Source organism: Theropithecus gelada, chromosome 16, assembly GCF_003255815.1.
Source record: "Theropithecus gelada isolate Dixy chromosome 16, Tgel_1.0, whole genome shotgun sequence".
NCBI classification, from domain to species: domain Eukaryota; kingdom Metazoa; phylum Chordata; class Mammalia; order Primates; family Cercopithecidae; genus Theropithecus; species Theropithecus gelada.
The window spans coordinates 11958892-11985809 of record NC_037684.1 but is presented as its reverse complement, the minus strand read 5'-3'; the positions used below and the strand labels follow the sequence as shown (position 1 = coordinate 11985809).

At 39.8% G+C, this 26918-nt stretch overlaps 1 protein-coding gene across 2 annotated transcripts in view; it reads left to right on the top strand.

Moving 5' to 3' along the window:
- The window catches only part of APPBP2 (amyloid beta precursor protein binding protein 2), an 80280-nt gene that overhangs the window by 17873 nt on the left and 35489 nt on the right, over window positions 1-26918 (top strand). Inside the window, exons 2-4 of one of the 2 annotated variants that reach the window (XM_025362596.1) lie at window positions 4581-4669; window positions 10595-10746; window positions 25562-25685. In XM_025362596.1, the coding sequence (XP_025218381.1) occupies window positions 4581-4669; window positions 10595-10746; window positions 25562-25685 (365 nt within the window). The remainder of the gene's footprint in view (window positions 1-4580; window positions 4670-10594; window positions 10747-25561; window positions 25686-26918) is intronic. The other variant, XM_025362597.1, reaches the window with a different exon arrangement.

Below are 26918 nucleotides of genomic sequence, written 5' to 3'. Positions count from 1 at the left end.
TATATGATGCATATATAATGTAGATATACAATTTAGAAGCAAAGGTGGAATTTTATTACACTTTTCAGGAACTTGTTCACTTCATATAGCGTGGTCATTTTTCCTTGATAACAACCCCTTTTCATTTCTGAAGTTTTTGGCTATTTAAAGAGTCTCTGAGAGAGTTCCAAACATGAATGAGATGCACAGGTTTCATTGGTATATGTGAGTGTGTGCATGCAATTATGTGCCTTCAGGTTTTCTTAGACCATAGGTGTTTTTTGGTTGGTTGGTTTTGAGACAGAGTCTCGGTGTCACCCAGGCTAGAGTGCAGTGCACAATATCAGCTCATTGCAACCTCTGCCTCCTGACTTCGAGCAATTATTGTGCCTTAACTTCCCAGGTAGCTGGGACACGCAGCCATGCCGGGCCAGTTTTTGTTTTTTTGGTATAGTCAAGGTTTCACCATGTTGGCCAGGCTGATCTTGAATTTTACCCGTGATGTAGTGCTTAGCAAGGCAATGTTAGCAGGTAGCTTTTAATAAGGCTCTGATATAATTTATTCCATTTAAAATTTTGATAAATCTGGAATTCATTTTTGTTACATTTTATTAGGTAGGCATCTTTGTTTACCCATTTTTATGAACTCTTTATTAAGCAATTTTTTTCTTTCCTCAGTGGTCTTAAAATGCTTCTTTTGTCATACGTTAATTTTTATATACACTAAGGTCTGTTTCTGAACATTGCATTTTGTTCTGTTGGTTGGTCTGTCTTCATACCTGTATAATATTGTTTTAATTGTATTTTTATTGTCTGTTTTTATCTCTGGTGGGAGATAATTTGCCTACTTCTAGAAATAAGCTTGTTTTTCCTTTCTTTAAGGAAAAACAACAGCTAAAAGTAATTGATATAGCCCTTTAATAGCTTCATTATGCTACGGGTACATAATATAAACACTGTAATGAACTAAAATAAGTTTTAAAAATCTTATATGAGAATCATTACCGGAACACAAAGCATCAGTTTCCTCTTTTCTAAGCTCTGTTTCATAAGATGTATGAATCTATGAGGGGATTAACCTTTAAATCTTCTATCATTTCTATAAAAATATTTTAAATTGTCCATTTAATACTTTAAAAAATTTCCTTTTATATTATCTTCAAGAGGCAATGTAGGGTAAGTTGTTAAGAACATGGATATAGAGACAAACTGCCTGGGTCAGATTCCTGCTTTGCCCTATCCTAATTTTGTGATTTTTGAGAAGGTTATTTAACTGTGAATGCCTCAGTTTCCTTGTCTGTAAAAGGATAGAATGAATAATTTATGAAAAGCACTGAGAACAGTACCTGACACATAAAAGATCTCTGTATGATTAGAAGCTATTTTTATTCTGGATTGGTATCCAAAAACCCCTTTAATTCATAAAAATGTATTAATTTCAGGCCTGGCACAGTGGCAGACACCTGTAATCTCAGCACATTCGGAGGCCGAGGCAGGTGGATCACCTGCCTGGCCAACATGGTGAAACCCCGTCTCTACTAAAAATACAAAAATTAGCTGGGTGTGGTGGCGGGCACCTGTAATCCCAGCTACTCCAGAGGCTGAAGCAAGGGAATCACTTGAACCTGGGAGGTGAAGGTTGCAGTGAGTCAAGTTCATGCCACTGTACTCTAGCCTGGGCAACAAGAGCGAAACTCCGTCTCAAAAAAAAAGTTACTTTGCATTTTTTAGATAAACTTGGTAAGGATGAGTTGAAACAAATTACCCTTGCCCCACAATTTAAATGTGATCCTATTTTATTAACTAGAGAAACTCATACCTGTAATCCCAGCACTTTGAAAGGCCGAGGTGGGCAGATCACGAGGTCAAGAGATCGAGACCATCCTGGCTAACAATGGGGAAACCCTGTCTGCACTAAAAATACAAAAATTACCTGGGCGTGGTGACGCGTGCCTGTAGTCCAGGCTATTCAGGGGTCTGAGGCAGGAGAATCACTTGAACCTGGGAAGCGGAGGTTGCAGTGAGCTGAGATCATGCCACTGCACTCCAGCCTGGGGACAGAGTGAGAGACTCTGTCCCCCCGCCCCCCCAAAAAAAAGAAAAAGAAAATTTAAACAGCCAAATATAGAATCTCATTTAGTAGGATACACCAGTTTTTAGTCATTAAAGGAATACGATGAATTGTAAAATAACATAAATTTTGTTTTTAGGCAGAGTAGTTGTATAACTTGTTTTTGTTTATTCTTTTTTTGTTTTTTTGAGACAGAGTTTTGCTCTGTCACCCAGACTGGTATGCAGTGGCATGATCTTGACTCACTGCAACCTCTGTCTCCTGAGTTCAAGCGATTCTCTGCCCCAGCCTCCTGAGTAGCTGGGATTACAGGTGCCCGCCACCAAGGGCCCGTTTAATTTTTGTATTTTTATTAGAGACAGGGTTTCTCCATGTTGGCCAGGCTGGTCTCGAACTGTTGACCTCAGGTGATCCACCCGCCTTGGCCTCCCAAAGTGTTGGGATTACAGGTGTGAGCCACCATGCCCAGCCTATTTATTCTATTTTTAAAAAGAAATTCTAAGCCTTAAGTTTGATAATGATGAGTCAGTCATTTTGGTAAGAAGCGAAGATTTTTATCTTAGTGTTTTTGGAGTGTGTGTTTATATTTATTGTGATAACTCTTCTGTCACAAATCAGAAATTTATCCCCTTGTTAAGCCCATGTTACGAGAATGTGGTCATAAGTTCTCAGCTTTATTTTCCCTGAGTTATTCTGTTTTGGTTGTCAAGTAAATAAGACAGCAATTAATAGTAGTGAATTTTACAGCATGCGTTCCCAGAAACTCTTACTTTTCTGTAGCAGAAAACAAAGTCCTCTATACGAATAGCAAATATAGGCTGAACGCAGTGGCTTACACCTGTAACCCCAGCACTCAGAGAGGCTGAGGCAGGAGGATCACTTGAGCCCAGGAGTTCGAGACTGCAGTGTTGCATTGAGCTATAATTGTGCCACTGTACTGCAGCCTGGGTGACAGAGTAAGACCATAAATAAATAAATAAATAACAAATATTTCCTGATGAAGGTTTTAACGTTAACATAAACGTCTAACTATTACGTGAAGATAACATTGCTGCCTTTCCTTCCTGAGCATGTGGTGGTCCCTGTCCCCTCTCCCCTGTAGCAGTTATACATTTTTTGAAGTAGTCATTATGGATTTGGATTAATATATTTACCTAATTTGACCTGACCTCCATTGTGACAAGTGATTTATGCCCAAGAGTGTGCTCAGGTTTTTTTATGTTTTCTGTGCACCAAGTAAACTGGCCCATTTTGAGAGTGACCTTGTCCTCTTTATGAAACTCATGTTCTCATCAACTGAGCTGTTAAGTGTCTGTAATATAAAGTCAAATAAATCCTGCTTTCTAGGGCACTGTATTATTTATATAGCACATGTAAATTCAGAAGCATTTGGTCTTGAGATCAGGAGTTCAAGACCAGCCTGGCCAACATGGTGAAACCCCATCTCTGCTAAAAATACAAAAAAAAATTAGGCGTGGTGATGCGTGCCTGTAATCCTAGCTACTAGGGATCCTGAGTGGGAGGATTGCTTGAACCCGGGAGACAGAGGTTGCAGTGAACCGAGATTGCACCACTACACACTGTTGGTATTGTATCGCCTGGGCAACAGAGCAAGACTCCGTCTCAGAAAAAAAGCATTTGGTGACATTGAGGTGGGTTGCAGGGAGAGACAATAGTATTTGTCTTTTTGTTTATTTATTTATAATGTTTTTGAGACAAGGTCTCACTCTCACCCAGGCTGTTTTGTAGAGACAGGGTGTCACTCTGTTGCCCAGGCTGGTCTCCAGCTCTTGGGCTCAAGCAGTCCCCTTGCCTCAACCTCCCGAATAACTGGGACTACAGGTGCAGTTTATATTTTATAAATTTATTTATATTTATAAATAGGATCTTATTATGTTGCCCAGGCCTGTCTCAAACTCCTGGCTTCAAGCAATACTCCCTCCTTCGCCTCCTTAGTAGCTGGAATGACAGGCTCAAACCACAGCACTCAGCCTTAAAATGTTATTTTAAATTGTAGTTCTAAAAAGTCAGAATGTATAAACGATTATGACATGATTAGAAATCCTGCCATCCTGTATTACTATAGACATGCTTTACTGTTGGTGTGTTTTTAAAATGTTATACCCAGGACTGAACTGAGATTTTTGAGGTGGCCGTATTGACCAGCTCTGTTTTTGCTATTATTTTGATAATTTTACATTGACTCTCCAGTTTTAAGTAAAAAAGTTAACAGTTTAACATTTCTTTAATGATTTTTATCTGTATTTAATAAATACATAATTATACAGCGCTTTGTAGTACTTGCCATGTTCCAGGTACTGTTCTAGGTGGTTTACAAATACCAATTTGTAACGATTATATACTACTATTAAAATATTTTTATATCAATTGCAGAAATTTGTTAGTGTTACATTTCTCTTAAGCATCTTTTCTGAAATTAATCAAGTTACATTTATCAAATATGATTAAAGTAAAAATGAGAATTAAATTGCAAAACTTTTAAGTCATAATTAATTGTTTTTTATTTCAGCTTTACCAACAGGGACGATTATGTCAACTGGGCAGTGAATTTTGTGAATTGGAAGTTTTTGCTAAAGTACTGAGAGCTTTGGATAAAAGGTAAATTCTTTTTTTTTAAATTGTAAAATATACATAACACAAAATTTACCATTTTAACCGAATTCAGTGGCATTAAGTATATTCACATTGTGGGCTAGGTGCAGTGGCTCACGCCTGTAATCCCAGCACTTTGGGAGGCTTAGTTGGGCAGATCACAAGGTCAGATCGAGGCCATCCTGGCTCACATGGTGAAACCCCGTCTCTACTAAAAATACAAAAAATTAGCTGGGCGTGGTGGTGGGCGCCTGTAGTCCCAGCTACTTGGGAGGCTGACGCAGGAGAATGGCATGAACCTGGGAGGCGGAGCTTACAGTGAGCCAAGATGGCGCCACTGCACTCCAGCCTGGGCGACTGAGCAAGACTTTGTCTCAAAAAAAAAAAAAAAAAGAAAAGTATATTCACATTGTGCAACCATCAACACCATTTATTTCCAGAACTTTTTCATTACCCTAAACAAAAGCTCCTTACCCACTAAATAGTAACTCCCCATTCCCTCTTCCCCTTATCCTGTGTAGCCACCATTGTACTTTAGATGAGTTTAACTGCTCTGATATCCCATATAAGTGGAATCCTATAATGTTTATCCTTTTGTGTGTGTTATATTTCATTTAGCATCATGTTTTTAAGGTTCATCTATGTTGTAGCACAAGTTAGAATTTTATTTTTTTTTATGGCTAGATTATATTCCATTGCGTGCATATACCACATTTTGTTTATTCATCTGTCAGTGGGTATTTGGGTTCTTTCGACCTTTTGGCTAGTGTGAATAATACTGCTGTGAACATGAGTGTAGAAATACCTCTTCAAGTCCCTGCCTTCAGTTATTTTGGTTATATACCCAGAAGTTGAATTGCTGGATTATATGGTAATTCTATTTTTATTTGTTTATTTTTTAAGACACTTAGTTTCACTATGCTGTACAGGCTGCCTTCGAACTCCTGGGCTCAAGGGATCCTCTTTCTTAGCCTCCCTGCCAGCTGGGACTACAGGCGCTATGCCACTGCACCCAACTCCTATTTCCAGTTTTTTTGAGGAACTGTCATACTGTTTTCCATACTTTTTTTTTTTTTTTTTTTGGAGACAGGGTCTTGCTCTGTTGCCTAGGTTGGAGTTCAGTGGCATGTTCGTAGCTCGCTGCAAACTGAAACTCTCCTTGGCTCAAAGCCATCCTCCCACCTCAGCCTCCTGAGTAGCTGGGACTATAGGCACATGCTACCACACCCAACTAACTTTTTTTATTTTTAGTAGAGACGAGGTCTCGCTATGTTGCCCAGGCTGGTCTTGAACTCCTGGACTCAAGTGATCCCCTTGCCTCAGTCTTCCAAAGTGCTGGAACATAAATTCATTTTTAAGTTACTTGTTTTTTAAAATTCCACTACACCTCTTGTTAATGCATGAAGTTATGTTTATTTTTGACTAATTTCTTATATAGTTTAGAAATTGTTTCATAAATATGATTGTATCAGAAAATTTAGAGTGGATAAAATAATTTTGCCTCATAAGTGTAGTACCAATATAAATCTATAACATTGTTTCATTGAGAAATTGTCTCAATTAGTTTTTCCATATACCTGGTATTATTTCACTATGAATTATGTTTATTTGCAGTTGCTACCAGAACCCCTGTCTTACCTGTTTCCAGTCACTACTTCCCCTCCCCTAGGGTAACCACTAGATTAATTTTATGTGTTTTAGAACATATTACATAAAATATACAGTTTGTGCCCTTTTGTGTCTGGCTTTTTTTTTCTCCAGTATTGTTTTATGAGAATCACCTATGTTACGTGCAAATACAGTGTGTTCATTCTCGTTGCTGTATATATATGGTGTTTTATTACATGAAAATAGTATTCATTCTATTATTGATGAACATTTGGGCTGCTTCCAGTTTTTAGCTATTATAACTCATGCTGCCCTGAACATTCTTGTAAATGTTTTTTGGTGAACATATGTATACATACCTATTAGATATATACCTAGAATTAGAATTTGAAAGCAATTTAAGACAACTCAAGGAGTCTTTGCCAGCATCATAGAGAATATAGTAAAAATATTGTGGCACTAATTGTACAACCCAAACAGAAGCTTGGCGACAAAAAGAAGATCATTTGTTCTGCCTCCTCCTATCACTTTTGGAAAGTTAACACTTTGACAGTTTAGCTTTTTGAGTTCAAGAAAGGGAGATTGAATTCATCTTCCTGTTGTAAGTATCATCATGTAGTAGTATTAGCTACAGATCTGGCTTTTCATTGTACTTGCTGTTTTGTGTTTGTTTTTTTTTTTTTTTGGAGGCAGGGTCTCTCTTCCATCACTCAGCCTGGAGTGCAGTGGCAAGATCATGGCCCACTGTAGCCTCGACTTCCAGGGCTGAGGTAATTCTCCCACCTCGGCCTCCCAAGTAGCTGGGAATACAGGCATGTGCCACCACACCTGGCTGATTTTCTTGTATTTTTAGTAGAGACGGGGTTTCACCATGTTGCCCATGCTGGTCTCAAACTCCTGAGCTCAAGCCGTCCACCTGCCTTGGCCTCCCAGAGTGCTGGGATTACAGGTGTGAGCCACCGTGCCTGGCCTGCTTGCTGTTCTGTTTAGTGTTCTTCCCTAAGTTTAACTGCCATTAAGTTTTCAGGGGTACATAGTAGGTGCATTTATTTATGGGTTAAGATACTTTGATATAAGCATGCGATGTGTAATAATCACATCAACATAAATGAGGTGTCCATCACCTCAAGCATTTATCCTTTGTGTTACAGACAATCCAGTTATATTCTTTCAGTTATTAAAATGTAGAACTAAATTATTTCTGACTATAATCCTGTTGTGTTAGCAAATAATAGGCTTTATTCATTCTTTTTTTTTTTTTTGTACCCATTAACCATCTTCATTTGCCCCCCTCTCCCAGTTACCCTTCCCAGCCTCTGGTAACCATCCTTCTTCTCTCTATATCCATGAATGCAATTATTTTAATTTTTAGCTCCCACAAATAAGTGACTACATGCAAAGTTGTTCTTTCCTTGGCTGGCTTATTTTACTTACCATGCAGTTCCATCCATGTTGTTGCAAATGGCAGGATCTCATTCTTTTTTTATGACTAAATAGTACACCATTGTGTATATGTATCACATTTTCCAGATGCTGTTTTAGATGCTGGGGCCATAGCAGTGAGTAGGATCTACAACGTCCCTTCCTCATGGAGTTTGTATTTTCGAGAGGGATGATAAGATAATAAACAAGTAAGTCGGCTGGGCGTGGTGGCTCACACCTGTAATCCCAGCACTTTGGGAGGCCAAGGTGGGTGGATCACCTGAGGTCAGGAGTTCCAGACCAGCCTGGCCAACCTGGTGAAACCTCATTTCTACTAAAAATATAAAAATTTAGGCCAGGCACGGTGGCTCACGCCTGTAATCCCAGCACTTTGGGAGGCTGAGGTGGGTGGATCACCTGAGGTCGGGAGTTCGAGATCAGCCTGACCAACATGGAGAAACCCCGTCTCTACTAAAAATACAAAATTAGCCGGGCGTGGTGGCACATGCCTGTACTATCAGCTACTCAGGAGGCTGGGGCAGGAGAATCGCTTGAGCCCGGGAGGCAGAGGTTGCAGTGAGCCAAGATTGCGCCATTGCACTCCAGCCTGGGCAACAAGAGCAAAACTCTGTCTCAAAAAAAAAAAAAAAAAAATTACCTGGGCATGGTGGCGGATGCCTGTAATCCCAGTTACTTGGGAGTCTGAGGCAGGAGAATCGCTTGAACCCAGGAGGCCGAGGTTGCAGTGAGCCGAGATCGCGCCATTGCATTCCAACCTGGGTGACAGAGTGAGACTCCATCTCAAAATAAATAAATAAATAAACAAGTAAGTAAATAGCATGATTTCAGTGTTCAGGGGTAACTTTGAAATGTGGCCTGTGTACTAAGACTATAGAGAAACTTCTTGATTAGTTGATTAAAGTTAGTCTGTAAAAAAAAAATCTAATAAATAAGAACTTCTCATTTTGGTAAAAGAAGACTAGAAAAACTTTTAAAAACATTCCTTACTCTAAAGAAAGGATAACTTTGGGGGTTTGAATCTCTCTAGGTAGTTTTAAACATGGCTGTTGTAAAGATTTAGTGGAATACCTCTTTTTCATCTCTTAGGTTATCTTTCACCAAATCCAAATCTTTTGGTAAGTGTTTTACGTATTTGTGAAACTAAAAGCATGTAATTTGACCTTTTTTTCCTTTATCCAAAGCAGTGACTCTGTTATTTACAATTTTGTTTAAAAGGTTTTTTTCTATTGAAATGTAATTCACACACCATAAAATTCACCATTTTAAATTCTACCACTCAACTATTCACAAGATTTTGCAACCATCACCACTGTCTAATTTTAGAAAATTTGGTCACCACAAAAAGAAATCATTAACAGTCACTCCATTTCCTCTTACCCTGGCTGAGCATTTCCTCAGTTAACAGTACCTATCTCCTCAGTTTCTAGCTGACCATTAATCTACTTTCTGTCTGTATGGATTTGCCTAGTCTAGATATTTTATATAAATTGAGTCTTATACTGTATGGTCTTTTGTGACTGACACTTTCACTTAGCATAATGTTTTTAAGGTTCATTCATGTTTTGCTTGCATCAGTACTACTTTCCTTTTTAATGGCTGAATAATTTTCCATTGTACGGATAATACTACATTTTGCTTATCCAGTCATCTGTTGATGAACATTTGAGTTGTTTCCACCTTTTGGCTATTATGAATAATGCTGCTGTGAATGTGGTTGGGCAATATTTTGTGTGTGTGTTTATATAGTCTCAATTCTCTTGAGTATATCATATGGTAACCCTATGTTAGTAACTTTTTGGGGAACCGCTAAACTGCTTTTCACAGCAGACGTATCATTTTATATTCCCACCACCAATGTATGAGGATTCCCATTTTTTCACCTCATGACAACACTTCAAAAAAAATTATAGTAGGGTGCAGTGATGGGCGTCCATAGTCCCGGCTACTCTGGAGGCTGAAGCAGGAGGATCTTAATTGAGACCAGTTCAAGGCTACAGTGAGCTATGATCATGCCATTTCTCTCCAGCACGGGTGACAGAGCAGGACCTTGTCTCTAAAACATAAATTCAATAAATAAATAAATGCATATTTTAAAAAATTATATTGGATATAAAGGGGTATCTCATTATGATTTTGGTTTGCATTTCCCTGATCATTAATGATGTTGAGCTTCTTATTTCATGTTTATTGGCATTTGTATATCTTTTGTGGAGAAACATCTGTTCATATCAGCTGGGCGCGGTAGCTCACGCCTGTAATCCCAGCACTTTGGGAGACTGATGCGGGTGGATCACGAGGTCAAGAGATTGAGACCATCCTGGCTAACACAGTGAAACCCCGTCTCTACTAAAAATACAAAAAATTAGTTGGGCATGGTGGCCCGCGCCTGTAGTCCCAGCTACTCGGGAGGCTGAGGCAGGAGAATCGCTTGAACCAGGGAGGCAGAGGTTGCAATGAGCCAAGACCACACCACCGCACTCCAGCCTGGATGACAAAGTGAGACTCCATCTCAAAAAAAAAAGAAAAGAAATCTCTCTTCTATCTTCATTGCCTTTTAAAAATTGGGTTATGTACCTTTTTATTGTGAATTATAATTTGGTTTTTAAAGCCGATTTTAAAAGTTAGCTTCATCCTTCTTTGTCATCAAGTTACACATTGTGTACTTTTTCTGAATGTTGTAGGATCACTCAGTTATCCACTGAGTAAAGAGGTTAGGCTAAATTTTGAATTATGGCCTCATAATTGATAAGGCAAAATGCTTTTTATCTTATTCCATCCTGGAAAATAATGATGCTATTATTTAAAAGAGAAGCAGTTAGCACTTTCTAAAAGGAAAAAAATAAATTACCTCTATAAAATAATCGTTTTCTTTTCTTACAGACATTTGCTTCATCATTGTTTTCAGGCTTTGATGGATCATGGTGTTAAAGTTGCTTCAGTCTTGGCCTACTCATTCAGTAGGCGGTGCTCTTATATAGCAGAATCAGATGCTGCAGTAAAGGAAAAAGCCATTCAGGTTGGCTTTGTTTTAGGTAAGTAATAGTAAAACAGAAGTATTTTGTCGTGTGATGGACTCAGAATTAAACCTGCTAACAAAGAATTCTTCCAGGACTTTCCCAAAGTCTACATAAGAAGGTTATGAGAAGAACATCAGAACCACTTAACCCTGTGCCAAAGCATTATACTATACATTTAAGTAGTATCTTTCTAAATCCTTACGACATTCCAACGAAGTGATTGTATTAATAGCATTTTACAAATGAGGAAACAGACTCAGAAAAGTTGAGTAACTGGCTCAAGTCACATAGCTAGTAGTAGAGCTAAGTTTAGATTCCTGTGTCTCTGTGATTCTATAATACATGTTTTTCTACCAGCCTCTTTCACCTGCTTACTGTAGGCTGTGGCAGGGAACTTCATCCTTTTGGAGCCTCAGTTTTCCTATCTCTAAAATGAGGGTTATTCTGTATTTCCTCATGGGGATGTTATGAGGATAGTGAAAACAAATGTAAAAGCAACATAGTAAGGTCTTAAAAATATGTGATAGGGCCGGGCATGGTGGCTCATTCCTGTAATTCCTAGCACTCTGGGTTACTGAGATGGGCAGATCACTGTCAGTAGTTCGAGACCAGCCTGGCCAACATGGCGAAATCCTGTCTCTGCTACAAATACAAAAATTAGCCGAGTGTGGTGATGCATGCCAGTAAATCCCAGCTACTTGGGAGGATGAGGCATGAGAATTGCTTGAACTGCACTCCAGCCTGGGTGACAGGGAGACTCTGTCTCAGGAAAAAAAAAAAAAAAAAAAAGCTGGGCATGGTGGCTCTCACCTGTAATTCTAGCACTTTAGAAGGCTGAGGTAGCAGTATCACTTGAGCCCAGGAGTTCAAGACCAGCCTGGGCAACATAGCAAAACCTCATCTCTCAAAAAATTTTAAAAAAATAATGATAAATATAAAAGTAGTTAGAAAAATGTTTTGTGTGCTATACATGTAGAAAAATATTGTTTAATGTATGTATAATATTTTATATGGTTTTCACAAATCTGTATAGATAAGTGTGTTTCAGGCAATTTCTTATTAAAGTTTTTGCTACTTTTTTTTGTTTATTTTGTTTTTTTATTTTATTTTGAGACAAGGTCTCTGTCACCCATGCTAGAGGGCAATGGCACAATTGTGTTAGTCTGTTTTCATGCTGCCATTAAAAACATACCCGAGACTGGGTAATTTATAAAGCAAAAAGAGGTTTAATGAACTCGTAGTTCCACATGACTGGGGAACGCTTCACAATCATGGCAGAAGGTGAAAGGCATGTCTTACATGGTGGCAGACAGGAGAGAATGAGAGCCAAGAGAAAGGGGAAACACCTTATAAAACCATCAACTCTCATGAGACTTGTTCACTAGCATGAAAACACTATGGGGGAACTGGCCCCATGATTCAGTTGTCTTTCACCAGGTCCCTCCCACAACACATGGGAATTATGGGAACTATAATTCAGGGTGAGATTTGGGTGGGGACATAGCCAAATCATATCATTCCGCCCCTGGCCCCTCCCAAATCTCATGTCGTCACATTTCAACACCAATCATACCTTCCCAACAGTCCTCCAAGGTCTTATTTCAGCATTAACTCAAAGGTCCACAGTCCAAAGTCCCATCTGAGACAAGGCAAGTCCCTTTTGCCTGTGAATGTGTAAAATCAAAAGCAAGTTAGTTATTTCCTAGATACAATGAGGGTACTTGCATTGGATAAATACAACCATTCCAAATGGAAGAAATTGGCCAAAATGAAGGAGATAAAGGCCCCATGCAAGTCTGGAATCCAGCAGAGCAGTCAAATCATAAAGCTCCAAAATGATCTTTTCTGATTCCATGTCTCACATCCAGGTCATGCTGATGCAAGAGGTAAGTTCCCATGGTCTTGGACAGCTCCACTCCTGTGGCTTTGCAGGGTACAGCCTCCCTCCTAGCAGCTTTTACAGACTGGCGTTGAGTGTCTGTGGCTTCTTCAGGCACACAGTGCAAGCTTTCGGTGTATCTACCATTCTGTAGTCTGGAGCACAGTGGCCCTCTTCTCATAGCTCCCCTAGGCAGTGCTCCAGTGGGCACTCTGTGGAAGGGCCTCAACCCAGTATTTCCCTTCCACACTGCCCTAGCAGAGGTTTTTCGTGAGGGCCCCACCCTGCAGCAGACTTCTGCCTGGACATCCAGGCATTTCCATACATTCTGAAATCTAGGCAGAGGTTCCCAAATCTCAGTTCTTGATTTCTGGGCACCCACAGGCTCAACACCACGTGGGAGCTGCTAAGGCTTGGGACTTGCCCCCGCTGAAGCTATTGTCTGAGCCGTACCTTGGTCCCTTTTAGCTATGGGTAGAGCAGCTGGGACACAGGGGTTGAAGTCCCTAGTCTGCACACAACAGGGGGGCCGTGGGCTCGGCCCACAAAACCATTTTTTCCTCATAGACCTCTGAGCCTGTGATGCGAGGGGCTGCCACAAAGTTCTCTGAAATGCCCTGGACACATTTTCTCCATTGTCTTGGAGATTAACATTCATCTCCTCATTACTTATGCAAATTTCTGCAGCTGGCTTGCAATTCTCCCAAAATGGGTTTTTCTTTTCTATCACATCCTGAGGCTGCAAATTTTCCAAACCTTGATGCTCTTTTTTTCTTTTAAAACTGAATGCCGACTGGGTGCGGTGGCTCATGCCTCTAATCCAAGCACGTTGGGAGGTGGCAGGTGGATTGCTTGATATCAGGAGTTTGAGACCAGCCTGGCCAACATGGTGAAACCCCATCTCTACTAAAACTACAAAAACTAGCCAGGCCTGGTGGTGGGCGCCTGTAATCCCAGCTACTTGAGAGCCTGAGGCAGGAGAATCACTTGAACCTGAAAGGCAGAGGCTGCAGTGAGCTGAGATTGCCCCACTGCACTGCTGAGATCACCCCACTGCACTCCAGCCTGGGTGACAAAGCAAGACTTCATCTCAAAAAATAAAAATAAAAAATAAAAATAAATAAAACAATGCTTTTAACAGCACTCAAGTCACCTCTTAAATGCTTTGCTGCTTAGAATTTTCTTCTGCCAGGTACCCTAAATCATCTCCATCAAGTTCAAAGTTCCACACATCTCTGAGGCAGGGACAAAATGTCACCAGTCTCTTGGCTAAAACATAGTAAGAGTCACATTTACTTCAGTTCCCAACAAGTTCCTCATCTCCATCTGAGACCACCTCAGCCTGTATTTCACTGTCCATATCATTGTCAGCATTTTGATCAAAGCCATTCAACAAGTCTGTGGGAAGTTCCAAACTTTTCCCACATTTTTCTGTCTTATTCTGAGCCCTCCAAACTGTTCCAAGCTTTACCTGTTACCTAGTTCCAAAGTCGCTTCCACATTTTCAGGTATCTTTATAGCAGCTCCCCACTCTGCTGGCGCTAATTTACTTTATTAGTTCATTTTCACGCTGCTGATAAAGATATACCTGAGACTGGATAATTTTTAAAGGAAAAGGAGGTTTAATGGACTCACGTGGCTAGGGAGGCCTCACAATCATGGTGGAAGGTAAAAGGCACATCTTACATGGTGGCAGGCAAATCAGAATGAGCCAAATGAAAGGGGAAACCCCTTATAAAACCATCAGATCTCGTGAGACTTATTCACTACCACAAGAACAGTATTGGGGAGACCACCCCCATGATTCAATTGTCTCCCACCGGGTCTCTCCCACAACACATGGGAATTATGGGAGCTACAATTCAAGAGGAGGTTTGGGTGGGGACGCAGAGGCAAACCATATCAACAGTCATAGCTCACTGTAACTTCAGACTTGGACTCGAGCAGTCTTTCTGCTTCAGTGTCCTGAGTAGCTAAGACAACAGGCATGTGTCACCTTATCCAGCTAACTTTTATTTTTGTTGAGACTAGATCTTGCTGTGTTGCCCAGGCTGTTCTTGAACTCCTGGGCTCAAGCATTCCTCCAAAACTACTGGAATTATAGACATGAGCCACTGCACTTGGCTCTTTTTTCTCTATTAAACAAATTTTTTTTGAAGTGACTGTAGATTCATAGGAAGTTGCAAAAGAGTACCCAGAGTTCTTTGAACCACTCCTCCAGCTTCCCCCAGTGGTCACGTATCATATAACTGTAGGGCAATATCAAAACCAAGAAATTGAAAAAGGGTGTTATGCCATCAGCTAGTCTGCTGACCTTACTTAGTTTTCACCAGTTTTTACATGCACTCATTTGTGTGTGTATATGTCTGTGCAGTGGATTCCATGTAGAGTCATACAGCTACCATCACTACCAAGCTATAGTACTGTTTGATCGCCACAAACTACTTTAGTTTTGGGTTTTTTGGTGGTTGTTTTCTGAGATGGAGTCTTGCTCTGTCACCCAGGCTGGAGTGCAGTGGCGTGATTTTTGCTCAGTGCAACCTCCGCCTCCTGTGTTCAAGCGATTCTCCTTCCTCAGCCTCCCAAGTAGCTGGGATTACAGGCGTGCACCACCACCACACCCAACTAATTTTTGTGTTTTTAGTAGAGACGGGGTTTCACTGTGTTGGCCAGGCTGGTCTCAAACTCCTGACCTCAAGTGGTCCACCCACCTCTGCCACCAAAAGTGCTAGGATTACAGATGTGAGCCACTGCACCCAACCCTACTTTTGTTTTTAACTTCTCTCATTACTGTGTGCATGTGCCGTTTATGTGTTTTCTGTCTTAAAGCATACACACATGTGCATGTACATCCTTCCCAGCATATTTTAATAGTCATCTTTAATCTTTTCCTTTTTTTTGGGGTGGGGGGGACAGGGTGTCACTGTGACGCCCAGACTGGAGTGCAGTGGCACAATCTCAGCTCACTGCAACCTCCACCTCCTGGGTTCAAGTGATTCTGCTACCTCAGCCTCGCAGGTGGCTGGGACTACAGGCATATGCCACCACACCCAGCTGATTTTTGTGTTTTTAGTAGAGCCAGGGTTTCATCGTGTTGGCCAGGCTGGTCTCGAATTCCTGACCTAAGGTGATCTGTCCGCCTCAGTCTCCCAAAGTGCTGGGATTACAGGCATGAGGCACCATGCCTGGCCTGTTTAATCTTAGAATAATTATTTGTAGTACTCAAAGATAGGTTGCTGAAGGGACTTTAGAACATATATTTTTTGAAAAGGACCCTCAGCATTATTCTTGTTATTCTTCTTATTATTATTTTAAGATGTGATCTCTCACTGTCACCTGGGCTGGAGTGCAGTAGTGCGACCTCAGCTCACTGCAGCCTCCACCTCCCAGGTTCAAGCCATTCTCCTGTCTCAGCCTCCTGAGTAGCTGGGATTACAGGCACCCACCACATGCCCAGCTAATTTTTTGTATTTTTAGTAGTGATGGGATTTCACTATGTTAGGCAGGCTGGTCTAGAACTCCTGACTTCCTGATCCACCCGCCTCAGTCTCCCAAAGTGCTGGGATTACAGGCATGAGCCACCGTGCCTGGCCAGCATTTCTTTTTTAAATAGTCTTATGGAATGTCAGTAGCGATAAAGAATTGTCCAAAGAAAGTCTCTAAAAACTTGTGGTCTTGACTAATGTTAAGGATAGTTCTGTACGATCATGTAAAAATGTGTGTGTGAGAGAAATTTAGTATCAAAGAAGATGAAAGGAAGACTAGTGTTCATTGAGGTCCTCTGTCATCTCCACATCTACTTATGCCAATCTGGCCACTGTAATGACCCACATAGATACCTTGGAGAGAGAACCAAGTCCTGGCAAACTCATAGTTATCAGTCTTAATCCTAAAGTTACCCAGAGAGAAAAAAATCATACCAGAAGAGTTGTGCAGACATCACAATAAGTTTTAGAACATTGTTACCACCCCAAAAAGAAAACAGTACCCATTAGCAGTCCCTCCCATTTCTCTCCCACATGAAGCAAACATCATCCACTTTCTGTCTCTATAGATTTGCCTTTTCTGGACATTTTATACAAGTGGACTCTTGAAATACATGGTCTTTGTGACTGGCTTGTTTTATTTATCAGAATACTTCCAAAATCCATCCATGTTTTAGAGATAGAATTTAATACAAATAATATTTGTTGACCTCTGGGGGCAGGGCATAGCTGAACAAAAGGCAGCAGAAACTTCTGCAGACTTAAACATCCCTGTCCGACAGCTCTGAAGAGAGCAGTGGTTCTCCCAGCATATAGTTTCAGCTCTGAGAACAGACAGACTGCCTTCTCAAGTGGTTCCCTGACTCCCATGTAGCCTAACTGGGAGACACCTACCAGTAGGGGCTGACTGACACCTCATACAGCCAGGTAACCCTCTGAGACGAAGCTTCCAAAGGAAGGATGAGGTAGCAATATTTGCTATTCTGCAGCCTCCACGGGTGATAACCCAGGCAAACAGGGTCTGGAGTGGACCTCCAGTAAACTCCCAACAGACCTGCAGTTGAGGGACCTGACTATTAGAAGGAAAACTAACAAACAGAAAGGAATAGCATCAACATAAACAAAAAGGACATCCACACCAAAACCCCATCTGTAGGTCACCATCATCAAAGACCAAAGGTAGATAAAACCACAAAGATGGGGAGAAACCAGAGCAGAAAAGCTGAAAATTCTAAAAACGAGAACGCCTCTTCTCCTCCAAATGATCGCAGCTCCTCGCCAGCAACGGAACAAAGCCAGACAGAGAATGACTTTGACGAGTTGAGAGAGGTAGGCTTCAGAAGGTCGGTAATAACAGACTTCTCTAAGCTAAAGGAGGATGTTCAGACCTGTCGCAAGAAAGTTAAAAACTTTGAAAAAAGATTGGAATGGCTTACTAGAATAAACAGTGTAGAGAAGACCTTAAATGACCTGATGGAGCTGAAAACCATGGCATGAGAACTGCGTGACACATTCAGTAGCCAATTCGATCAAGTGGAAGAAAGGGTATTAGTGAGTGAAGATCAAATTAATGAACTAAGAAGAGAAGTATAGAGAAAAAAAGAGTGAAAAGAAACAACAAAGTCTCCAAGAAATATGGGACTATGTGAAAAGACCAAATTTACGTTTGATTGGTGTACCTGAAAGTGACGGGGAGAATAGAACTAAGCTGGAAAACATTCTTCAGGATATTATCCAGGAAAACTTTCCCAACATAGCAAGGCAGGCCAACATTCAAATTCAGGAAATACAGAGAACACCACAAAGATATTCCTTGAGAAGAGCAACCCCAAGACACGTAATTGTCAGATTCACCAAGGTTGAAATGAAGGAAAAAATGTTAAGGGCAGCCGGAGAGAAAGGTCAGGTTACCCACAAAGGGAAGCCCATCAGCCTAACCATGTATCTCTTGGCCGAAACTCTACAAGCCAGAAGAGAGTGGGGGTCAATATTCAACATTCTTAAAAGAATTTTCAACCCAGAATTTCATATCCAGTCAAACTAAGCTTTGTAAGTAAAGGAGAAATAAAATTCTTTACAGACAAGCAAATGCTGAGAGATTTTGTCACCACCAGGCCTGCCTTACAAGAGCTCCTGAAGGAAGCCCTAAACATGGAAAGGAACAACCGGTACCAGCCACTGCAAAAACATTCCAAATCGTAAAGACCATCGATGCTAAGAAGAAACTGCATCAACTAATGGGCAGAATAACCAGCTAACATCATAATGACAGGATCAAATTCACACATAACAATATTAACCTTAAATGTAAATGGGCTAAATGCCCCAGTTAAAAGACACAGACTGGCAAATTGGATAGAGTCAAGACCCATCAGTGTGCTGTATTCAGGAGACCCATCTCAGGTGCAGAGCCACACATAGGCTCAAAATAAAGGGATGGAGAAAGATCTACCAAGCAAATGGAAAGCAAAAATAAATAAATAAAAGCAGGCGTTGAAATCCTGATAAAACAGACTTTAAACCAACAAAGATCAAAAGAGACAAGGCCATTACATAATGGTAAAGGGATCAATTCAACAAGCTAGACCGAACTAACCTAATGCACCCAATACAGGAGCACCAGACTCACAAAGCAAGTCCTTAGAGATCTACAAAGAGACTTGGACTCCCACACAATAATAACGGGAGACTTTAATACCCCACTGCCAATATTAGACAGATCAACGAGACAGAAGGTTAGCAAGGATATCCAGGACTTGAACTCAGCTCTGCACCAAGCAGATCTAATAGACATCTACAGAACTCTCCACCCCAAATCAACAGAATATATTCTTCTCAGCACCACACTGTACTTATTCCAAAATTGACCACATAGTTGGAAGTAAAGCACTCCTCACCAAATGTAAAAGAACAGAAATCACAACAAACTGTCTCTCAGACCACAGTGCAGTCAAATTAGAACTCAGGATTAAGAAACTCACTCAAAACCGCACAACTACTTGGAAACTGAACAACCTGCTCCTGAATGACTACTGGGCAAATAACGCAATGAAGGCAGAAATAAAGATGTTCTTTGAAACCAATGAGAATAAACACACAACATACCAGAATCTCTGGAACACATTTAAAGCAGTGTGTAGAGGGAAATTTATAGCACTAAATGCCCACAAAAGAAAGCAGGAAAGATCTCAAATCAACAGCCTACCATCACAATTAAAAGAACTAGAGAAGCAAGAGCAAACAAATTCAAAAGCTAGCAGAAGGCAAGAAATAACTAAGATCAGATCAGAACTGAAGGAGATACACACACACACACAAACCCTTCAAAAAATCAATGAATCCAGGATCTGGCTTTTTGAAAAGATCAACAAAATTGATAGACCACTAACAAGACTAATGAAGAAAGAGAAGGATCAAATAGACACAATAAAAAATGATAAAGGGGATATCACCACCGATCCCACAGAAATGCAAACTACCATCAGAGAATACTGTAAACACCTCTAAGCAAATAAACTAGAAAATCTGGAAGAAATGGATAAGTGCCTGGACATATACAGCCTCCCAAGACTAAACCAGGAAGAAGTTGAATCTCTGAATAGACCAATAACAGGCTCTGAAATTGAGACAATAATTAGTAGCCTACGAACCAAAGAGAGTCCAGGACCAGACAGATTCACAGCTGAATTCTACCAGAGGTCCAAAGAGGAGCTGGTACCATTCCTTCTGAAACTTATCCAATCAATAGAAAAAGAGAGAACCCTCTCTAACTCATTTTATGAGGCCAGCATCATCCTGATACCAAAGCCTGGGAGAGACACAACAAAAAAAGAGAATTTTAGACTAATATCCCTGATGCACATCGATGCAAAAATCCTCAATAAAATACTGGCAAACCGAATCCAGCAGCACATCCAAAAGCTTATCCACCAAGATCAAGTTGGCTTCATCCCTGGGATGCAAGGCTGGTTCACCATATGCAAATCAGTAAACATAGTCCATCACGTAAACAGTACCAAAGACAAAAACCACATGATTATCTCAATAGATGCAGAAAAGGCCCTCAACAAATTTTAACAGCACTTCATGCTAAAAACTCTCAATGAACTAGGTATTGATGGAACATATCTCAAAATAATAAGACCCACAGCCATTCATAGTGAATGGGCCCAAACTGGAAGCATTCCCTTTGAAAACTGGCACAAGACAGGGATGCCGTCTCTCATCACTCCTATTCAACATGCTGTTGGAAGTTCTGACCAGGGCAGTCAGGCAAGAGAAAGAAAGAAAGGGTATTCAAATAGGAAAAGAGGAAGTCAAGTTGTCCCTGTTTGCAGATAACATGATTGTATATTTAGAAAACCCCATCATCTCAGCCCAAAATCTCCTTAAGCTGATAAGCAACTTTGTTTACAAAGTCTCAGGATACAAAATCAATGTAGAAAAATCACAAGCATTCCTGTACACCAATAACAGACAAACAGGGAGCCAAATAATGAGTAAACTTCCATTCACAATTGCTACAAAGAGAATAAAATACCTAGGAATCCATTACAAGGGATGTGAAGGACCTCTTCAAGGAGAACTACAAACTACTGCTCGAGGAAATAAAAGAGAACACAAACAAATGGAAGAACATTCCATGCTCATGGATAGGAAGAATCAATATTGTGAAAATGGCCATACTGCCCAAGGTAATTTATAGATTAAATGCCATCCCCATCAAGCTACCAATGACTTTCTTCACAGAATTGGAAGAAACTAAAGTTCATGTGGAATCAAAAAAGAGCCCGCATTGCCAAGACAATCCTAAACGAAAAGAAGAAAGCTAGAGGCATCGTGCTACCTGACTTTATACCACAAGGCTGCGGTAACCAAAACAGCATTGTACTGGTACCAAAACAGAGATATAGACCGATGGAACAGAATAGAGGCCTCAAAAATAACACCACACATCTACAATCATCTGATCTTTTACAAACCTGACAAAAACAAGAAATGGGGAAAGGATTCCTTGTTTAATAAATGGTGCTGGGAACACTGGCTAGCCATGTGTAGAAAGCTGAAACTGGATCCCTCCCTTACACCTTATACAAAAATTAATTCAAGATGGATTAAAGACTTAAATATTAGACCTAAAACCATAAAAAACCCTACAAGTAAACCTAGGCATTACCATTCAGGACATAGGCATGGGCAAGGACTTCATGACTAAAACACCAAAAGTAATGGCAGCAGAAGCCAGAATTGACAAATGGGATCTAATTAAACTAAAGAGCTTCTGCACAGCAAAATAAACTACCATCAAAGTGAACAGGCAACCTAAAGAATGGGAGAAAATTTTTGCCATCTACCATCTGACAAAGGGCTAATATCTAGAATCTACAAAGAACTTAAACAAGTTTACAAGAAAAAAATCAACCCCATCAAAAAGTGGGCAAAGGATATGAACAGACACTTCTCAAAAGAAGACATTTATGCAGCCAACAGACACACGACAAATGCTCATCATCACTGGTCATTAGAGAAATACAAATCAAAACCACAATGAGATACCATCTCACACCAGTTAGAATGGCGATCATTAAAATATCAGGAAACAACAGATGCTGAAGAGGATGTGGAGAAATAGGAACGTTTTTACACTGTTGGTGGGAGTGTAAACTGGTTCAACCGTTGTGGAAGACAGTGTGGCGATTCCTCAAGGATCTAGAACTAGAAATAGCATTTGACCCAGCAATCCCATTACTGGGTATATACCCAAAGGATTATAAATCATGCTGCTATAAAGACACATGCACATGTATGTTTATTGCGGCACTATTCATGATAGCAAGTACATGGAACCAACCCAGATGTCCATCAGTGATAGACTGGATTAAGAAAATGTGGCACATACACACCATGGAATACTATGCAGCCATAAAAAAGGATGAGTACCTGTCCTTTGTAGGGACATGGATGCAACTGGAAACTATCATTCTGAGCAAACTATTGCAAGGACAGAAAACCAGACACCACGTGTTCTCACTCATAGGTGCGAATTGAACAATGAGAACACTTGGACACAGGGCAGGGAATATCACACACCAGGGCCTGTTGTGGGGTAGGGGGATAGGGGAGGGATAGCGTTAGGAGAAATGCCTAATATAAATGATGAGGTAATGGGTGCAGCAAACCAACCTGGCACGTGTAACCTGCATGTTGTGCACATATACCATAGAACTTAGAGTATAATTAAAAAACTTTTTTTTAATCCTAAAAAGTAAAATTAAAAAATTGTTTTTTAGAAAGGACTGCATTATTAAGTAGGACTATCACCCTGACCAAGATCTTTTCTGACAGGCCACATCTTTATTGTGATGAGGCTATTCAAAGGGAAAACTAAACATTTTTTAACAGGCATCTGTTTTTAAATGGTTTGAATTTATTTATTTCTTGTTTACAAGTGTTTAATTTGATGCTTATAGTCAAGGAACACATTTCTTAAAATTAAGTTTTTAATCGAAATAGTAACCTGGCCAGGCATGGTGGCTCACACCTGTAATCTCAGACTTTGGGAGGCTGAGGCGGATGGATCATCTGAGGTCAGGAGTTTGAGACCAGCCTGACCAACATGGAGAAACCCTGTCTCCACTAAAAATACAAAATTAGCCGGGCGTGGTAGCGCATGCCTGTAATCTCAGGTACTCAGGAGGCTGTGGTAGGAGAATCGCTTGAACCCAGGAGGCGGAGGTTGCGGTGAGCCTTGATCACACCATTGCACTCCAGCCTGGGCAACAAGAGCAAACCTCTGTCCCTAAAAAAAAGAAATAGTAACCTATCCTGCGGTTACTGGACTGATACTTCTTCTAATTATAGCAAATGTCCACTTCATTTTCAAGCACAAATGGTCATTGTAAGAAACTGTGACAGCTGCCACAATTGTGCTGTTGTCTTCTTTTCATAACTCCTTTTGAAAACAAATAAGGATCTCATTCGTTTTGAACAGAGAAAATAAATTTAGTTCTGGATTTGACTTAGCTGAAACCCAGCTCTCTTGTAGTATTTTCCTTGAGTTTAGGTAAATTCTAGAGTCAATATTACAAGTTTTGATTTTATGCTCTAGAATAAACCTAAATTTTTAGGGATTTCAAACTAAGAACCAAATGAAATTAAGTACGTTGTATAAATGTTTTCCTTCTCAACAACATGTGGATGAAATAGATGTTATATGTGAATAGTTCATTTCACTAGGCTATAAAATCAATTATCAAGATAAAAAAATAGTATTTATTTAGGAGACAGGGTCTCACTGTGTTACCCAGGGTAGTCTTGAACTCTTGGCCTCAAGGGCTCCTTCCACCTTGGCCTCCAAAAGTGCTGGAATTACAGGCATGAGCCACTGTATCTGGCCTAATACAGATCATTTTTAACCAGATATTAGAGAACTAAAAAGGCAAAAAGGGAACAGTTGGTTATTATGGACAAAGCAGCTGTGAGAATTGGCTGCCATACCTATGGCTTGGGGAACCAAGGAAAGAGATTGGAATTATTAAAAATTATAATTTTTAATTGTAATTATATAGTTGGAGGGGTTTGCCCCATGGAGCTAGGATGCTGCTATACTGTTACTAGTGCCTTAGAGGTCTGAAAAGAGGGCCCTTGGGTCTAGAATCTAGACCTCTAGGAGGGGCAACCTGGATGTCTATTGCTGGTGTTTGATGGAGTGCTGTGAAACTGGTTTTGCAAGCATTGGAAAACTGCAAATGGTATTGACTATTATTTAATGGAATGAACTACTACCACCAAAGTAAAGAAGCAAACCCTGGGGTGTTTTTGTCAACAGGAACCTCACTAACAGATACAGGAAGGAGAGTGTCCTTTGCTCTTCCAGTCTTGCAGCCCTTTTCTCTAGTGCCTCCTATGGGCTGAGCCAAACAGGGAGCTAGCTACCAAAAGAGAAATGTGGTTTGCAGAGTCCTTGTTCAGCATCCTCAAACAGACTCTAGTAGTGTGGGTTTGAAGCTGAGAGACAATATTCTAATAACCAGCACAATACACAATATGTTGGGATGATAAGTAGAATATTACTTAGTAGGAATATGAATAATAACCTCATTATTCTGCTCAACTTGGTGAGGAACCTAGAAAGATCTAAAGCACAGTTCTCTCCAGCTAATTAAAAAATTGTTTAATTACATGTAGCTTTAATTAAATATAAAACATGAGTCTGTGCAAAATATAATATTTTGTTGACTCAGACATTAATACTATTAAGACACCATATTTTTTGTGTGCCAAGAAAAAAAATGGAGCCAATTATTGTAATATACCATTTGTTTTATGACGTACTCTAATTTCAGAGTGTTTTTGTTGTTGTTGTTGTTTGAGACAAGGTCTGACTCTGTTGCCCAGGCTGGAGGGCAGTGGTGCGATCTCCGCTCACTGCAGTCTCTGCCTCCCAGGTTCAAGCCATTCTCCCACCCGAGCCTCCTGAGTAGCTGGGACTACAGGCACTTGCCACCACATCTGGCTTACTTTTGTTTCTTTTGTAGAGACGGGGTTTTGCCATGTTGCCCAGGCAGGTCTCAGATAATTTCAGATATTTTTTAATGTCCAAAAATTGTATTTTAGAATATACCATGATGGTATGTTACTTTGTGTTTTCTGGTTATTGTAACTAATCCTGAATAGCACTAAGAAATTATTCCTTAATAACTATTGCAGTATAGGGACTACAGACTTAGCCTCTGGAGTCACATTGTGTGCATCCAAATCTTTTCACTTACTAGATTATAACCTTTGGTTTTCTGTGACTCAAGTTTTTTCATCTGTTACTTTGGGGCAGTTACTGCATTTAAGTTGAAGTTATGTTGTGAAAGTTAGTGAGTTGAAGTAGTTACCACAAAAAGAAGTGTTTTACATGGTGTAGTAACAGTGTATTAAATGTTAGTCATTTTTAGGGGTCAGAATCCTCAAAAAGATAATATGTTGAGGAAACATTATCCAGGACAGTAATTTCTTGTTTTAAAAAAAATGAGATAATCAATTAAGCATCATGGTCTTTTTATAATCTGTGTATCCTCCGTTATGTGCTGCTATACTAAGATTAAGTATATTCAGATTTATCTTTGAGATTGTGTATTGGGAGATGCTAAAGTTATGTGTACTCTTCAAGATGAAAATAGCAAAATAATTAGTTAGCTCATTAGCTGGAAAATAACAACTCTTAGGCCATGGAGTATTCTTACAAGGTTGAAACTTTTGATTCCTTATTCAAGGTCTTAGCCTTAATCCTCCTTCCCCTAGTTCAAAACCTTTTTATAAAAATCTCACAATTCATACCTGTGTTTTATGCTAAACACAAGACTTTTAATATCATGTTTTTTTTTTTTTTTTAATTTAGGTGATATTCACTGTCAGCATGTCATTTTAGCTTCCAGGCTATTAAGTTATCTAAAGTTGGTGTTTCTTATTTTTTTAGGTGGCTTTCTTTCAGATGCAGGCTGGTATAGTGATGCTGAGAAAGTTTTTCTGTCCTGCCTTCAGTTGTGTACTCTACACGATGAGATGCTTCATTGGTTTCGTGCAGTAGAATGTTGTGTGAGGTAAGTTGGAACATATCCTGTAATTATGTGCTATAATGGTATTTAGTGGTTTTTATAGTTTTAGCTCTTATAAGTATATGCCAACATTTGAGTAAATCTCTGAGATGATATTTATATGTCATAGTTTCACTAGTCTGGCATCCTCTCATCTCTAAAATATAATTAATCTGCTATAGACAGTTAGGTTAGATTTGAGTGTTATGAACCAGAATGTGCTTCTTTTTTTGTTTTTATTTTTGAAATGGAGTCTCGCTCTGTTACCTAGGCTGGACTGCAGTAGTGCAATCTTGACTCACTGCAACCTCCACGTCCTGGGTTCAAGTGATTCTCCTGTCTCAGCCTCCCAAGTAGCTGAGATTACAGGCATGCGCCACCATGCCTGGCTAATTTTTTTTATTTTTAGTAGAGATGGGGTTTTGCCACATTGGTCAGGCTGGTCTCGAACTCCTAACCTCAGGTGATCCACCTGCCTTGCCCTCCCAAAGTACTGGGATTACAGGCAGGAGCTACTGTGCCCGGCCCAGAATGTGTTTCTTATGTATCTTTTTGCTTTATCATAGAGCTTGTTTGTTTATTCATTCAACAAGTATTTATTGAATACTTATGTACTAGGAACTGTGGTAGATACTGGATGCTAGGAAACTCCAAAAATGTACTTTTTCTTGAGTGTTACTTTTGTACCACGTGCTTTGTTTACATTTCCATAATTGTGCATAACAAGATTAGTGCTTTACTTATGAGTAACTTTTCTTTGAGGATACATTTATTACCTTTTTACAGATGTCCTTAAAGTCAAGCAAATCTAGAAGTAACTCTGCTTTACTGTCCTTATTTTTTTTATGCACATGTTACATCTACCTTTACTTTCATACAGGTTTTCTCTTTGTCTCCCAATTTGATTTGGCATTTCTTAAAAAGAATTTTTTATATAAAACTAAAAATTAAAGTCAAAAAATTAAACAGCAGAAATTCTTTATCCTAAGTTAACTAAGTCCAATCAATTTATTGAATTTACAGTCTTCTATTTTTATGGAATTAAGGTACATATTTCCTAGGTATTTTTTAGATGAGTTAATTGAATCTGAATCCCTTCAAAACTAGAATATTCTCCTATAAAACCATTGTATTTTTGTTTTGGGGTTTTTTTAAATACATTTTTTATTTTATTTATTTTTATTAGAAATGGTGTTTCGCTGTGTTGCCCAGTCCTGTCTCCAACTCCTGGGCTCAAGC